The sequence below is a fragment of the Echiichthys vipera genome (genome assembly GCF_963691815.1).
Source record: "Echiichthys vipera genome assembly, chromosome: 11".
NCBI lineage: Eukaryota > Metazoa > Chordata > Actinopteri > Perciformes > Trachinidae > Echiichthys > Echiichthys vipera.
In genome coordinates, this window is record NC_139836.1 from 3,983,324 (window position 1) to 3,999,759 (window position 16,436).

Genomic DNA, 16,436 nt, shown 5'->3' on the forward strand with positions numbered 1-16,436 from the left:
CAGGGTGCAGAGTTCAGGGTGCAGAGTTCAGGGTGCAGAGTTCAGGGTGCAGAGTTCAGGGTGCAGGGTTCAGGGTGCAGAGTTCAGGGTTCAAGGTTCAGGGTTCAGAGTTCAGGGTTCAGGGTATAGAGTTCAGGGTTCAGGGTGCAGGGTTCAGAGTTCAGGGTTCAGGGTTCAAGGTTCAGGGTGCAGGGTTCAGGGTTCAAGGTTCAGGGTTCAGAGTTCAGGGTTCAGAGTTCAGGGTTCAGAGTTCAGGGTTCAGAGTACAGGGTTCAGGGTTCAGAGTGCAGGGTTTCAGAGTTCAGGGGTCAGGGTTGAGGGTTCAGGGATCGACCTGCTCCGTATGAAAGTTTGTTCAGTTTCTGTCGCTTTAAGTCGATCTGATCTTCTTCTCTCCACTCAGACTTCCTGTCGTGTGACTCTGCTTTCTGCAACTGAGGTACTGCAGCACACACACACACACACACACACACACACACACACACACACACACACACACACACACACACACACACACACACACACACACACACACACACAGTCCATAAAAATGTGCTTGGTTGATGGATGTTTGCCGTACAGCTGTAAATATGCCTGCGCAGTCCTGAGGAGACTGAACACTCAGTAACCCGAGTATGGTCCCACCGCGCCTAAGGGAATAATCAGATTAATGTACATGCCAGGCCTGGAGGTGGCGCTGTAGCTGCCACAGAAACACACCAACAACGGAGAAGAAGAGACGGGGAGACGCTGTGGAGAATCCAAACACCGGAGAGTTTCTCTCCAAATCCTCCTCCATCCTAGAGACAAACGTGTCCCTGGTTCTGGTCTTAGTGGAGACTTTGGTGCTGTTCTGGACTCTGATGCACCCATCACTCTGCAGTTAGTGTCCTCACTGAGCAGAGGGTGCTGCTGGGAGCCCCTTCACTCTGCAGTTAGTGTCCTCACTGAGCAGAGGGTGCTGCTGGGAGCAGTTTAGCTCCTTATTCAGAGCATCAGGGAAAAGGGAGACATCTGTGCTGGGCCTCATTCAGTCCCATGCATGTGGCTCAGAGTCCAGTTCAGGAAACAGTCTCTGGGTCCGTCTCTGTCCTCTCACGCAGCAGCACTGTTGTTGTTATGTGACGCCGCGGGGTCAGAGGTCGGAGGTGGGGCAATGACGCCATCCTTTAACAAACTATGAGTCCAGACGACAACGCCATGGGGGGTCGTTTTCAAATCTTCCCATCCACCAAAGATCCTGTTTTCAGGCTCAGAGAAAGCCGGTTGAGTGTGGATGGTCGGCCAAAACGGTACTTACAGGAAAACGCGTAATCTCGGAGAGATTGTTGGCTTGTCGGTGTCAGAAAGTCGCAGAAATTGGAAGAAGGTTTCAGACGCTTAGAAGCCAACTGAGGTCATGAGAAGAAAAAAGAGTGGAGAGAGTTGATCTGGTGACAGATTTTGTGAAACCTGTCGTGAAATACTGGTTCTTTATAAACCTGAAACTGGATCCACAATGGAGCCGGCTGTCGACCCAACCCTGGGGCACGCGGGGACATGCACCGCCGACAAACCCCAGGACTCAGGCATCAGGCTGTCATCAAATGTTTTCAATAAACCAGAAACTACGGGAGAAGCGGACAAAAACATCAATCGGAAACGGGTGAGAACTCACATGTCCCACTGTTACTACAGACAGCAAACTCAGCACAGACACTCTACTTTCCTGCAGTTAATACAGACAGTGAACTAACCACAGACACTCAACTGCCCTGCAGTTACAACAGACAGTAAACTCACCACAGACACTGGACTGTCCTGCAGTTATTACAGACAGTGAACTCACAACAGGCACTCAACTGTCCTGCAGTTATTACAGACAGTGAACTCACCACAGACACTGGACTGTCCTGCAGTTATTACAGACAGTGAACTCACCACAGACACTGGACTGTCCTGCAGTTATTACAGACAGTGAACTAACCACAGACACTCAACTGTCCTGCTGTTATTACAGACAGTGAACTAACCACAGACACTGGACTGTCCTGCAGTTATTGCAGACAGTAAACGCACCACAAATATCCTGTATATTGATCATAAAACTGCATATTGTCCTTTAAAGCAGCCCTTCCTGATACTGGACAGGTCCGAACCTGGTCCACTGACCCTCTGAACCCCCAAACCTCACCCCCAAACCTCACCCACCTCCCCCCCTCACCCCAAAATCAGCTGTGCCATCTGTCAGAGCTGCTCATCACCAGCTGGAGGAAGAAAGGTCTGCAGGCTGCGGACGATGGGATTGGCTGGCGTGCTGCCTAGAAGAAAGGGGCGGGGACGTCAGCTGATTGATAGAGATCGGAAGCAGAGGAGGAGGAGGAGGAGGAAGAGGAGGGGTGAGGAGGAGGAAGAGGAGGAGTCGAGTCTGTTAATCCATGATGAGCCGGCTCTGCTGCAGACAACAAGTGTTCAGAGAGAGAGCGAGAGAGGAGGGCGAGGGAGGATAAAACGAGGTTACTCTATAACAGAGTGAGAGAGAGAGAGTGACGGGACGAGGGAGAGAGCGGAAAAGGAGGTTACCACGGCAACTCAGGGGACGGCACTGCAGCAGCGGTGGCGAGGACACTAGGACACACAGGTAAGGTTACAGCTTTCTGTGTGTGTGTGTCGGTGTGTGTGTGTCGGTGTGTGTGTGGTGGCATGTGTGTCTGCATATGTGTGGTGTTATAAGTGTGTGTGTGTTTGTGTTGGTGGATTGAGCAGTGCATGCTGGGAGGGAGGGGGGGAGGAGGAGGAAGAGGAGGGGGAATCCTATTAGCAGAGTCCAGGAAAAGTAGGGCTAACTGTGTGCTTATCAGTCTCTCTCACACACACACACACACACACACACACACACACACACACACACACACTACCTGCAGAGTGACAGTATTTCAGGACTGTTTCGTCACGTCTGAGGGTGTAAATAAAGTTTTGAATCAGCTGATCTGGAGTCAGCGTGCGTCTGCAGTTATAATAATTTACAGTTTACGGCCACGTCATTAAACTGAGTTCAACGTTCAACCGTCTCCACTCCCGCTCACCACCTCATGTGGTCAAATAGGACGCCATGTTTGGTAAGATCTCATCAGAACCTGATGATGACAATACGTTATTAGAATAGTCATTTTCAAATAACAACATAACGACAATAAACATCATAATCCTGAAACGAACGAGGAGAGAAGATGACGAAAAGGGTCAAAAGTCACACTGGATCATTTCTACATTGTGTCATTGCGCTTCACGTGAGACAGAATACACATTAAATACACTATTCAATGTTAAATACTTTTAACTCTCAGGGAAGAAAACAGAATAGTTTGCCCCTCTGGCATTAACTAATACTCATCTGTTTTAATGAACTCTTTATTTTTAGACATTTTTCATCGTTCCTCCTGCTCTCTGACATTTGGTTTAGACTATAAAGTCCAGTTCAGACCAAAGGTTCGCGGCGAGAAGAGTTGAAACTCGCAACTACTCGCAGCGTGCTGCCCGTTAACACCAGCGAGACGAGACGAGACGAGACGAGACGAGACGAGACGAGGCGAGACGGCGTATCATCTCCGTAGCAACGACTCTATGTACTAGCTATGTAAATTTGTAGCATTGATAGTGAGATGCTTGCTACAGCTGAACTTAAAATAACGTTTTTATTTTCTCTGTTTCACTGCTTTGTTCTCGATCACGGCGCTCCCTCTGTTTATTTATTGTATGGACCAGCCTGGGTCCTTGTTAACTTCCTGTCACATTCACTGCACCAGGAATAAGCCCCGCCCACAGCCACTTCCTGTTTGATCCAATCAGGAAGCTCCACAAACGTCAGTTCTCTGAGTGTCCACTAGGGGCAGGTTTCATAACAGAGCAGTTTCTCATTGAGCCCCATGTTAAACAGGCCGTTTACACAGCATCATTAAACCTGTTTAAGGCCTGGGACAAAAAAACATTATGGTCTGTGTGTTCAGGTCATATCTCCATGACAACACTGAGGGGGAGGGGCTAGTTTTTATTTTATTGGAGGTTAAAGTTTATGAATAATTAGGGGCGGGGCCTCTTGAGTGACAGTTAGCCTCTGGCCCTCACTTCTCCTCGGAGGTAAACGTCAGCCAGATGGAAGTACGCCCCTCCCCCCAACGTCACATACATGCCCTTTTTTGGTCAGAGGAAATGAGGCGGAGTCAAAGTCTGACAAGATGGAGACTCCCGTAGGCGAGGACGATTGGATCAAGTTGAGAGAACGGACCTCGACGGAGACGCTACGTCCATTTTTTTATACAGTTTGTGACCAGGAATCAAACATGGACACATTTACCCGGTCTGTCTTTTTCTCTCTCGCGCGCACGCTCGTTGAACCTCCGTCCAAAATTGCCATTCCCACGAGCTGACAGTTTGTTACTGACCCGACCAGCTGACTTTGTTGATCGGCTGCTGAATCAAGAGACAAAAAACCCGGTTTGAGTCGAGGTGAGATGGGGGGGCAGTTCACAGCGCTGCGTCGCCATCCAAACCCGACGTGTTCGCATTTTAGAGAATGCAATTCACATTTTTCGCATTGATGATGTTTTATGACACCCATCCGCAACCCGTCCGCTTATAAAATAATGATAACATGATGCATGCACGCACGCACGCGCCGCCCTTTAGATTGCCCTTGAATTTCCATGTGAGGTGTCGTTATCCAGATGGAGAGCAGCTCGCTCAGGTTCTGCAGCACACACGCGGTGAACTTCAGGTTCTGTTTCAGCAGAGAAGTTGCAGCTCTCCTGCGTTTCATTAAATCATCGATGAATCATCGCCACAGTGATTCACTGACTTCACTGAACACTTTTCATATCCGCGTTTTTAAAGATGCTTTGTTTGGCCTGTTGTGCCTTTTTATTTGGACTGTACCGCTCGGAGGATGACAGGATGAGAGAGGGGGGGGGGGGTGACCTGCAGCAAAAGTCAACAGGTCAGTGTTGAACCCGGGCCGCTGTGGCGAGGACTTTTAGCCTCTGTATATGGGGCTAAAAGCCCTGAAAAGGCTACATTTTCTAACATTTAAAGTGTAAGTCCAGCGAAAATGGACCTTATGGTCTTTTCCGGCATTAAAATTCATCAACAAGCAGTTTATTTCGTTGATCAACCGAGTATAGAACGTCTTTTTTAACCACTAATCCTGCTGAAAATAACAGCAAACCTCTGCAGCAGCATGAGAGTTAGTGAACCCAGAGAGTGTTTTACAAGTCTGGGCCTTACCCACAGGTCCATGTTGCCAGGTCGTCCTTACAAGTCGATTACGGGTCTGATTGAAATGTGCAGACTGTTCTGGTTTAATCTCGCTGTCCTGTAATGCTTGGACACTAACGCGACACACTGACCTATAGTGAAATGACGCTGCCTGGAGCCCCTTTAACCAGCGTCCCCAGCGCCTGAGATCTCGCGTGACGTTTCGGTGCTGCAGAGAAAGTTGCTGTCTGGGTTTTGATTTTTGCATCTGATGACAGCAGTTAAAGAATACAGCAATGAAAGGAAAGGCAGCTTTAATTATACAGCACGTTTTCAAAAGCTGCGGCGATTCAAAGTGTTTTACAGGCAAAGAAAAGCAATTAGAAGGACATTTATGAACAATTAAAGATGCAAAAACAAAAAATAAATAAAGAATTTAAGAAGAAGAATTCCTTTATTAGTCCCGCAAATGGGGAAATTCAATTTTCACTCTATTATTATTCATGTTACACACACACACAGGCCCGAAATACACACACATGCACAGACAGGCCCTATATACATGCAACTAATGGAGAGGTGTCAGAGCGAGGGGGCTGCCAGTGACCGGCTCCCCGAGCAGTTGGGGGTTCGGTGCCTTGCTCAACAGCACCTCGGCAGTGCCCAGGAGATGATCTGGCACCTCTCCAGCCACTAGTCCACACTCCATTCGTGGTCCACACAGGGACTTGAACCAGCAACCCTCCGGTTCCCAGCACATTCACCTATGGACTGAGCTACTACCGCCCCAAAAACAAGATTTTAATTGTGAGATTTGTGGTAGATTTTTAAATTAGCAGCACATTAATGTCTCTTCTATAAGTAATTTAGTTTTCAGTGTAAATGTTTAAGAGCAAGCGTAATGTGCTCCGTTCTCTTGGTTCTTGTGAGAAGCTTCAACAGCACAGAAACCCTTATGTGTGTATGACGTGGTTTGCTTTGTATCCTCCTGTGAAGAGGCTCAGTTTCATTAACTGTGACAACCATAGATATTAAACACCGTGGTCTGTGGTGACAACCTTGTTACTATAATTGTTTTAGTGGGGGGTGACTTCAGCTCATGACCTCAGTATTTCTAAAGATCCGTCAGACAAGAGGACACCATCTTATCCTTTTTTATACAACCTCTTGTGTTTTCATGTGACTTCAGACGCTCCTCGTGATCTAAACCACTGACCTCCATTAAAAAAACAGCATAGAAACTATGTCTCCTTCTGATTCACACTGAGGCAGACAGCTGCAGATTTACCGTAAAATCTGCAATAGACAAGCGGCAAGACACAGATGGAAACTGTAGACGTACAGCAAAGAGCGAAAATAGAGCAACCGAACTATAAAATCAATCTGTATGTTTTTGTTTGTACAACCTGCGGTTCAGACGGCTTGTTCAATAGCTGTTCACACCTGAACGCCATCCAAGCTGCTTTAAATCCTCTATTAATAGACAAATCAAACTCACATGTGTCGCTTGGCGCCTGCTGGATTACTTGTTCCCGTCTCCGTGTTGGACATTTAATTAATGTGGCAGATAAGGACACAAGTGGTCTTAACAGAACAGCAGACTTTTCATTTACAACTTAGTTAATTTAAGGCTGAGTTAATTTACGGATGGGTTATGAATGAGAGTAGCATCCAAGCTAAAGCTTTCAGAACAACTTCAGTTCTCCTTTGTTCTCCAAACATACTGAACTCTATTGGACGCATGAACAGATTTTTTTCAAAAGATGTTAATTCAAAGGACCCCTTAAATCTCTTCAAGGACCACTAGAACCCCTTTATCGACCACTAGAACATCATAAATCATCCTTTATTGCCTTTAAATTGTGCTTAAGAACCCTAGAACCTCTTCAGCAAAAACTAGAACATCTCAAAGAACACCTTAATATCCTGACCAAAATACAAAACCCCCTAAAAGGACCTCCTTTGTTGCCTTCAAAATGTCCTTAGGTACCCTAGAACCTCCTCAGTGACCACTTAAACCTCTTAAAGGACCTCAAGACAATGTTAAGGTCTCCTAGAACTTCCTAATGAACCCTAGAACCTCTTCAGCGACCACTAGAACAGAAGAAGAAGACTCCTATATCCTAATCAAAATACTAGACCCCTTTAAAGGTCTGCTAGAACATCCTTTATTGCCAGTGAGTACCTTTTTAACCTTTTCAGTGACCACTGCAACCTATTAATGGACCACTAGAACATCCTAAAAAACTCCTAAATATCCTGACCAAAATACTAAACCCCTAAAAGTACTGCTAGAACCTCCTTTATTGCCTTCAAAATGTCCTTAAGTACCCTAGAACCTCCTCAGTGACCACTAGAACATCTTGAAGGACTCCTAAATATCCTGACCAAAATACTAAACCCCTAAAAGGACTGCTAGAACCTCCTTTATTGCCTTCAAAATGTCCTTAAGTACCCTAGAACCTCCTCAGTGACCACTAGAACATCCTAAAAAACTCCTAAATATCCTGACCAAAATACTAAACCCCTTAAAGGACTGCTAGAACCTCCTTTCAATGCCTTCAAAATGTCCTTACGTACCCTAGAACCTCCTCAGTAACCACTTAAACCTTGTTAAGGATCCCAATACAATGCTTAAGATCTCCTAGAACTTACTTTATGACCACTAGAACCTCAAAAGTCTTCACTGCACATGTATATTACGTAAGTCTGGACAGACATGGATGTAAACTGCGACTTCACTGGCAGGTGGAGTCATACAACCACAAGGCGGTAATTCTAGTTCTCAGTGATTCTCACCATAGTGTTTTATTTCTGCACTTTAACTTACCAAAATCAACCTAATTTGATTTTAATGAGCAGATTTCACGACGTTTACACTGTTTTAACACTACAAATGTGTCTGTCAGTAGTGTTTGACTTGCTCTCTTTCTGTGATGAATAAAACGTGACGTCTTTGGTTTCTGATTGTAGCAGTGACCCAGTTTGGTTGAGGACACTAAATGACATTACCTAGTTGTCAAACTCGATCAACACAAACAGCAAAGTTTATGGCTTGTAGAGTGGGAAACCTCCTTTAGTTGCACTTTAGAACATAAAAATGACATTTATTGTGGATATGTGGAACCAATTAAGTTATAGGAGCACTGCTTTCCTGCTGACCTGAACATCAAAATAGCATCCTTCTGAGGGACCTTAGGAGTAAGGGGTGCCTGGACTTCTCCTTCTTGTTTTGTTATATTTTCTTTTTCTTTCTGATGAGTTAGGAAGTGTCAGAAAAGGGGGTTGTGAGATCTCGATGAAAGTTAAGTTTTGAACTTGCTTATGGATGTCTCTTGATGATAAAGCGTTTAATATTAACTTTGTCTCTATCTCTACTTCCTGTTGTAGGTTGAAGAGATGCTGAGCAGATGGAGGACATATCTGGTAGTCCAATTCCACCTCTGACCCTCATCAAACAGTTTGGCACTTTACTGGGTACCAGGAGGCCAAGGGACCCATTGCACAAATAGCAAAGGTCCAAAGAAAAGGAGATATTAGGGTATTCAGTTGGCTACGGTGCCAACATGTCTCAGGCAGGTAATGTCCTCCACCTGTACGTTGAGGTGAGGTCTGTTGCTGAGGAGGAAGGGAAGGTGCCGGGAATAAGAGATGACGGGACTGCTCATCTGATGCTTCAGTGCCCAAACGCCTTCCCTCGTTCCCAGAGAAGCTCCAGCTCCAACCGCAGTCACGATCTTTCCCCAGTCTCTCAGCATCAAACTAGGGTTGGAAGCCTTAGCTTACCCCCCTCAAAATCTTCCTCCAGGCACTCAGTCAGCTTCCAACTTCAAAACCCTGACGCTACAGGGTCTCCCACCAAGTTCCACCGGCAGGATGTGGCGCATGACAATTTGGGCCAAATACTCCAGGTCCTTGCTCCTGGTGGTCCAGGCCAGCATGGCTCATTGGGACACACCCGTTCCTCTGACATGGATCCCTACAGGGGAAGGGTGCCTATATCCCCATCTTCCACATCTTCTGGGATGCTGACTGTACCCTTCCCAGCTACCAGCAACCGCCGGTCCTATGAGGTCCCAGGGGTGGGGGGTGAGGAGGGGAAGACATCTGTGGTGACCTATGGCTTCATAGAGAAGGCTAACGTTCACAGCATGGGGGGCCGCCGTACCTCTCTGTGCCAAAATGACTTGGACAATCCTCTTAACAGAATGGAGGGGCAGCTGCTCCCTGGCCATCTCCGGAAGAGGCTGAGTGACCCAGTGTGGTACAATGGGCAGCAAGGTCAGAGCGACCCTTATCCCAGTCACCCTGACCCACATCGGACTCAGTCCCCACAGAGCTCCCCTTACCTGCAGAGGGCTACGCCAGATGCACTTGGCAGAGATGCCACTTACAGGGCTTTGGAGGATTTTGGATCCCCAGAACTTAGGTGCAGATTTGCTGGTCACAGCCCAGATAATTGCAGCCCAACCCTGCCATGGCACTACCGGTCACAACGCTGCCGGTCGTGGGGGGGTTCACCTGTCCTGCCCCGCAGCACCCGCACCCTGCCATCCAAGGCCCAGCTCCTGGAGTTGGACAGGGGAGTCTGTAGTAGTTCAGCCAATGGATTACCCAGAAGTCCTGCCTCTGACCACCTGTGTGCTCACACTGGGTACTCCTCCCACTCAGTGACTCCAACCTCAGTTCTTTACTGTCATGGCCAGCCCCAGAGCCAGCAGAGGCCATGGGTGGGGGAGGAAAGCCCCAGGATGTCCAGCAAATTTCACCCACCGTTACCTGCAGGGAGACCCACAGACATTCAGCATGAGATCCCAACTAGCATTTTCCCCACCAGCAACCATCCCAGGACTGGCTATCAAGCTAGTGGGAGTCCCCAACACAGTGTTAATAGTAGTTATAGTTCCAACATCACCAACACCAGTCATAATGCTACAGACAGTATGCACTACAGTACTAATGATAACTTATCCAGCAAGACTCATTACAAATCGTCCCGCTGCAGTAGCAGAGCCAGTGACTCAGTCAGCCCTACCAATGGCAGGAGGAGCATCTCCCCATCCTTAAACGCTGAAGTGGCGTGTAAGTTAGCTGTAGAGGCTACCAAATTATCCACCATTTTTGCTGAAAGGCGGACGCCCTCTCCAATTTATCCTCAAGCTGAGTCAATGAGGTCAGAAAGTCCAAAGATGGTAGGGTCAGCCCTGAGAGAATCCCAACCTTATGCCACTCTTCATGGGCAAATCTCCCCTGAGCCTCTACAGGGTGACAACCAAAACCACAGATGGAAAACAGATAAAGCAATACCTCAAACAAGACCAGGACGCGTCTCTCCTCTCTTATCCCAGAAAGGCCTGTCTTCGCCAGCATCTCCAGCCTTGCCAGCAAGGTTGCACCGTGCAGCCACCTCTCAATCACCAGTTTTGGACCCACGGCATCTAAGGGATTCATCACCTACTAAGGATGTGTCTGCCCTGCATCGCTACCAGCCGCCGCAGTACACTGGAGACTACAAATTGCCTGTCACGGAGCGGAAGCAACATGATCACCTCTTGGACCGATCACCTAAGGACAGCCCTGAACTCTCCAGGAGACTTCTCTTCAGCCAAAACACAGAAGCAATGCCTGTGAGCTGGACCTCCAGGCACCAGCAGTGGAGGGAAGCTGAACCAGTCCAGGATGGAGACCAACTCTGTGAAGAAACCTACAGACAATCAACCTCTAGAGTTTACACTCCAAGCAAAGAGGAGTATCATAAAAGGGTCGTAGGAGACAAAGGAATAAAGACTTCACTGCAAGAACACCAGACGCCAGTTATAAGTGTGTCCAAAGAGGAGAGGGAGGAGGTTCAGGATCACAGTGGGGCTGCTGGGACATCCTCTCAAAGCTCCAGTGGGGTAACGGGCAGCATGGGAGACTCCCAGCTGGACAGAAATGACAGTCTGTCCCCCGAAACCTCGAGCCAGTCCAGCCACGATACGGCAGACACCGGCTCAGGGATACAGGTCTGCTGGGGGAAAGGGTGGGCAGGGTTTGGTAGTATGTTTAAGTGTATGTGTTGGATCTGTGCGGAGGGTGAGTCTTCCCATCACATCATGACTTATTGTCACATTTACCTTAATAACAATAAATATGCACCAGAAATCCAAAGCCCCACCAGCGAGTAAGTGTCTGTTCCTCGTGTGTTTTATCATGGAGGGTTTCTATCATCAGCCTCATCATTGCAACAAACATAAAAAAAAGTGTCTTGTTAGCATTCAACAACTACATCTCCCATGAGGCTTTGCAGCACTTCTGGCTCTAAGATTAATGGGGATGTTGTTTGATGCTAACAAAACTGTTTCTCTTCAGCTTCCAGATTGTTGGATGCACCTTTTTTCTTGTTCTTGCTAAATCGTATTTTTAACAATTTCACTTCATGATTTTAAAGTGACTTAATGTAGTTTTGATGTTAATGCACTTGTGTACACCTTGCATTCCTACTGACCTGTAGAGAAAAGAAGGTTTTATTGAGTAACATTTTTATTTTATTTTAAAATTTAAAGGTGCAGTGTGTATCAAAACAAATTCCTTCTAGAACTATTAGTTCAAACACAAACGTGTATTTGCACAAATAGCCATAATTTCTAGTTATAGATGATTTCCATAAGATACAGATTATTTCATTACGCTGCTGTCTTTCCTCCTCGTGCAGTCGGAAGGTGGCTCGGCGTCGACGACGACTCCGTCCTCGCGTTCGCAGAAGATCGCCCAAGCAAAGTGGGAGTTTCTGTTTGGAGGGCAGACGGAGGACAGTCGCTGCAGTAAAGGTACTATTTTAATTTGTATTCAGTCATCTTTTTATTGATGTTTACATTTTGGTAACCAAATACGAAAAAAAATAGAATTGAAATAATAATTTGGGGCAAAAGGATAATCGACAACGAAGTCCCAATTACTAATATTAAATGAAATGAGCTCAAGTTACACCACCATCGTGCTCAAAATTCAGTCAGTGAACCTAGAAGTAGTGATGTTTAGGCTGTCTTCTTTTATGTTTTTATTTTTTGCAGTAGGCACTAATATGACTTTACTGTTAGCTAACTATTTCAACTCTTCTGAGCACTTGCTGAGCACTAGTTTTAGGTTGGGGAAGAACTGCTTTATTATAACTTCATACATCCTTCTCACTGGGAATACAGCAGGGTATGAGCCGTGTTGTTATCAGGAGTGAAAAGGTCAAAGGGCCATTCTGTCTTTTCTCTTTCATTGTTTCTCCGCAAAGTGAAGTAAACAAGCAGCTTCGGGAGCTTCCAGACTCCTTCTAAGCCAATTAGCTGAAGCTTAACATCAGCTAGAACAGGTCTTACAGTATGCAGCTAAACTGACACGTATTACTACACTACTACCACTACTCACTTCCTGTTCTTTATTTAGCAGCTTTTGAGACTTGTTCACTTTGACACTTTTTTGGATTTACCTGCTGTGGAAATGTGTGGCCTTATCGTGCCCTGATATATAAGTCCTCTATATCTAAGGTACCACAACTACGTGATTATCATTACTTTAATCCATCAACAGTTTGAATTTGAGATTTTATAATTTAACTGAATACCCAGTTAAAATGGTTTCTCACAGAATGGGCGTTATTTCTGGATATGGTTATTTTTCATTGATAAAATGATAACGTAAGTGTGTGAAAGGCAGCTTGGAGGTCAGTTATAATAGTTTAATAATCAAAAATAAATATAGAAATAAAATAAAAGTTTAAATTTGACAAGAGGTTTATATATAACTGTGTCATCTGCATAGAAATGTATCTTCACCTCGTTTGGCTGGATGCTCCTTTAATATTGTTTGTAAAAATGGTAAATGAAACGTAGTGTAGTCTAGAACCCTGTGGTACACCTGTTGTGATCTTTAAAACTTCATCAAACATCAAATCAAAACGCTTCTTTTCTCCTGCAGACGCTCCGTCCACGACGCCTCCGACCAGTGGCTCACCCAGCCCCCCCCCTCCCTCCTCCCTCCAGCTGAAACCAGCCAATCAGAGGAGGGGGCGGGACAGCGGCGGTCCAAAGTTGTCTCATCACGAGGTGCGGCAGGTTGAGGTGGAGTTGGTGAGCCCCGACCCCCGAGGCTCCACCACCAAGACGGGCATAATCCGCCAAACCATCAAATACTCTGAGACGGACTTGGACGCGGTGCCGCTGCGGTGCTACAGGGAAACCGACCTGGACGAGGTGATTTCCTTCTGTCTTTTATTAAAGTTGTTCATCACCTCATCTAGAATTTCTTAATGTTCATGAAATATTGATCATTGTTGTGTAGGTGATGCGGGCGGAGGCCGAGGGAGCCGAGGAGGCGGACTCGGCCTTTGGGAGTAACCGCAGCGTCCTGGGGAACTCGAGCTTCAGCCCCGCCGACGCATCCCCGCAACTCCGCACAGGTGGGGGGAAGGTGGAGGACGCGGAGGAGGACGACGACGAGGAAGAAGAAGAGGAGGAGGAGGAAGAAGGAGTGGTGAGCTGGGCCACCGTCCGGATGCTGGGAGACCGACAGAGACAGAGAGCCACCAAGGAAGAGGACGAGGTGTTCGGCCTGCTGCTGAAGGGGTGAGCAGGACGCAGTGGGCGCCACAATGACCTCCCATAATAATCATGCTCAGAGGTTTGAACTACAGCTCCCACAATGCTCTAGGAGATGTTGACAGGAAGTCTAATACTGCCATTGTTTCAGTGAGTTACACTGTGCCCTGCAACTCGAGACCAGTTTTAGATGTTTTAGTCGTTCGTTTGGGGACGTCTCTGTTAACAAAATTAAAAATGTTAACGCCCTCTAATCTGAGGTGGGCAGCCCCCCAACCCTTGGCCTCTCTCTGATCCCCTCTGATCCCCTCTGACCACACTTTGTTGTGGTGAAATTACACTTTAAAACACTTTGATTCTCAAGTTCTGCGTCTTTTTTCTGTGATTTCTCTGTGGATTTATGGACATTTCTGTGCAATATAATAAGTTTAAAGTAAAGTAAAGTTTGCCGTTTGTTTACTTTCCAGACCGTTGTCGGGGTCTGACTCACACGGCGGCCTCAAGTCTCCCATCTCCATCGGCAGCCCCCGCCGACCCTCGGAGAGTAACCTCGACTCCTTCAGCCGCCACTTTGAAAGCATCATGGAGTCTCACCGGGCCAAGGGCACCTCGTACAGCAGCCTGGACAGCGTCGACCTTCTGACCTCTGGATCCACGTCCGTGTTCACCTTCGACTTGCCCACCCTCACCCCGGAGATCCAGGTAGGAGAGCGCAGCTGAAAATAAAGACACTTCCTGTAAGACTGCAGGAGGTAACACCGACATGTTTGTGTCTTCAGAGTCAGATCTGCGAGAGCGCCAAGCAGATCATCGAGTTGAGCTTCGCCCCGCTGGCCCGTCCAGACCCGTCCGCTCCCTCGGAGACGTCTCGCTCCGAAATCACCCTCAATGCCTCCGGGGCGGGGCTCCGAGGCGGCTCCAAAGACGACCACGGCCCTCCGGTTCGATCCAAGTCGGAGAAAGAGTCCTGGCGCCGCTCCATCCTCAAAGACGGCTTCCGCAAGGCGAGCTCGGCCCCTTCGCTCCACAGCAGCCTCAGGTGAGTCAGAGCTGATGGTGCGGGTCCAGACTGATGACAAGAAGTGTTTGCTTCCTTTGTGAATGACCCTTTAAGGATGTTTTCAGTCTCCATGCAGTTTGGATGTGTGAAGTTGGGCCAGAAATCCCAAATCTGTTGTTCCGCTCAGATATTTTTGTAGAGAAACTAGACTTCTGTAGCTTCTCTTGGCTTTAGAAAATCTAGCCAGAGGAGACCAATCATGGGTCATTTCAGAGAGAGAGTGCGTTCCTATCCGGCTGTTAAGACTTTACGTAGCACCCATAGCCTCCGCAGTGCCGTGTTCCCCGTTGTTTGAACAGATCTGAGTTTTTAAAAACAACATAATTGTCATTTTATCTCTTTATTATGGATGAAAAACCGACGAAAGAGGTGATCGTAATTGTCCACATGTTCGGCCATTGTGTCTGTTTTGTTTCAACGGAGCGTTTGGACCCCGAAATCTTATTTTGAAAGGGTGTTACGTCAGATTGAACAGACTGATTGACTCAGGACAGAGGGAGGAGAGCTGCAAGAAGAGGTCTCACTGCTTTTTACCAACTGAAGCTTTTTATAACACATTCTTCTGATGCTGAAGTCTCTGAGGTGAAACTACAGCAGCTGCAGGTTGCATATTGGACGAGACATAGTTTCCATGCAACAACTCTGCAGACAGAGAACTGTGTGTAAAAGTCAAGACTGTGTTTAAAACGTATTAGAAAGAACAAACAATCAAACATCTCAATAAATATCAGGAGTGAAACCTGCTGCAGTAACAACGATCGACCACACAGCAGCACCAGAGAGTCATGATGGGGTCACAGTTACACATGGTTCTGTGTGTGTGAGTGTGTGTGTGAGTGTGTGTGTGCGTGTGTGTGTATGGACCAATTTGAGTCTCAGACCTCAAGAGTGAGGGTGTTATAGGGAAAGTTAGGGCGCTGTCTGGTCCTCACTACCTCATAGTGTGTTTGGAAAAGACATTTTACCTTTAAATCTTGTGCCGGTCCAAACCTGAGGAATGCTTTATGTCGATGAGGGTCCTCACAAGTATTGAAGCACTAGCGTGTGTTTATATGCATGTGTGTGTGTGAGGATTTGACTGGACCGTACGCCCAGGCTGTGAAACAACACATGAGTTTAATTATAGCGTGTTTGACGTGCACAAAAACACACACACACACAAACACACACACTTTGTATTTATTGAGGCTCTTTCTGAACAAACTGAAGCTCGTTTCATGATAGAAGTTGAATTCAGATAAAATGAGAGATAATTCGTCACACTCGAGTCGTTTTTTCCGCACTGAGAAAACGTTCTTCACATATTTTCAACTGTAATGGCGCTCGTTTCTGTCGCTGTCAGCACGTTTGTGTGCGGGGAGTTTTATGACCGTTTTATAACCGAAAAACTCAAACGGCGTATTGTGTTCACTCACAAACCCGGAGTGAGAAGGGTGTGAACTTAATTACGTGTGAGCTGTTTTCGACTACATCAGCAGCATGAGTGGATGATGAGATCACGGGCCCCTAGGCACAGAGGAAAACACACACTCTGTGGTGGTTTTGACTTTTTTTGGGAGTCATTTTGTGTCTCTTTGTAG

At 46.9% G+C, this 16,436-nt stretch overlaps 2 protein-coding genes across 2 annotated transcripts in view; both read left to right on the forward strand.

The window, feature by feature from the left end:
* Positions 1 to 13,542: 13,542 nt before the first annotated feature.
* LOC310953927 (uncharacterized protein) lies at positions 13,543 to 14,945 on the forward strand (the record flags this gene model as incomplete). The annotated part of the gene is made up of 4 exons (XM_083923192.1): positions 13,543 to 13,823; positions 14,264 to 14,498; positions 14,576 to 14,835; positions 14,933 to 14,945. The coding sequence occupies 4 exons, from the start codon at positions 13,543 to 13,545 to the stop codon at positions 14,943 to 14,945; spliced, it is 789 nt and encodes a 262-aa protein (XP_083779318.1).
* The window catches only part of psda (pleckstrin and Sec7 domain containing a), a 36,332-nt gene continuing 34,639 nt past the window's right edge, over positions 14,744 to 16,436 (forward strand). Inside the window, exon 1 of the mRNA XM_083922861.1 lies at positions 14,744 to 14,835. The gene's annotated coding sequence lies outside the window, so the exon portion shown is untranslated. The remainder of the gene's footprint in view (positions 14,836 to 16,436) is intronic.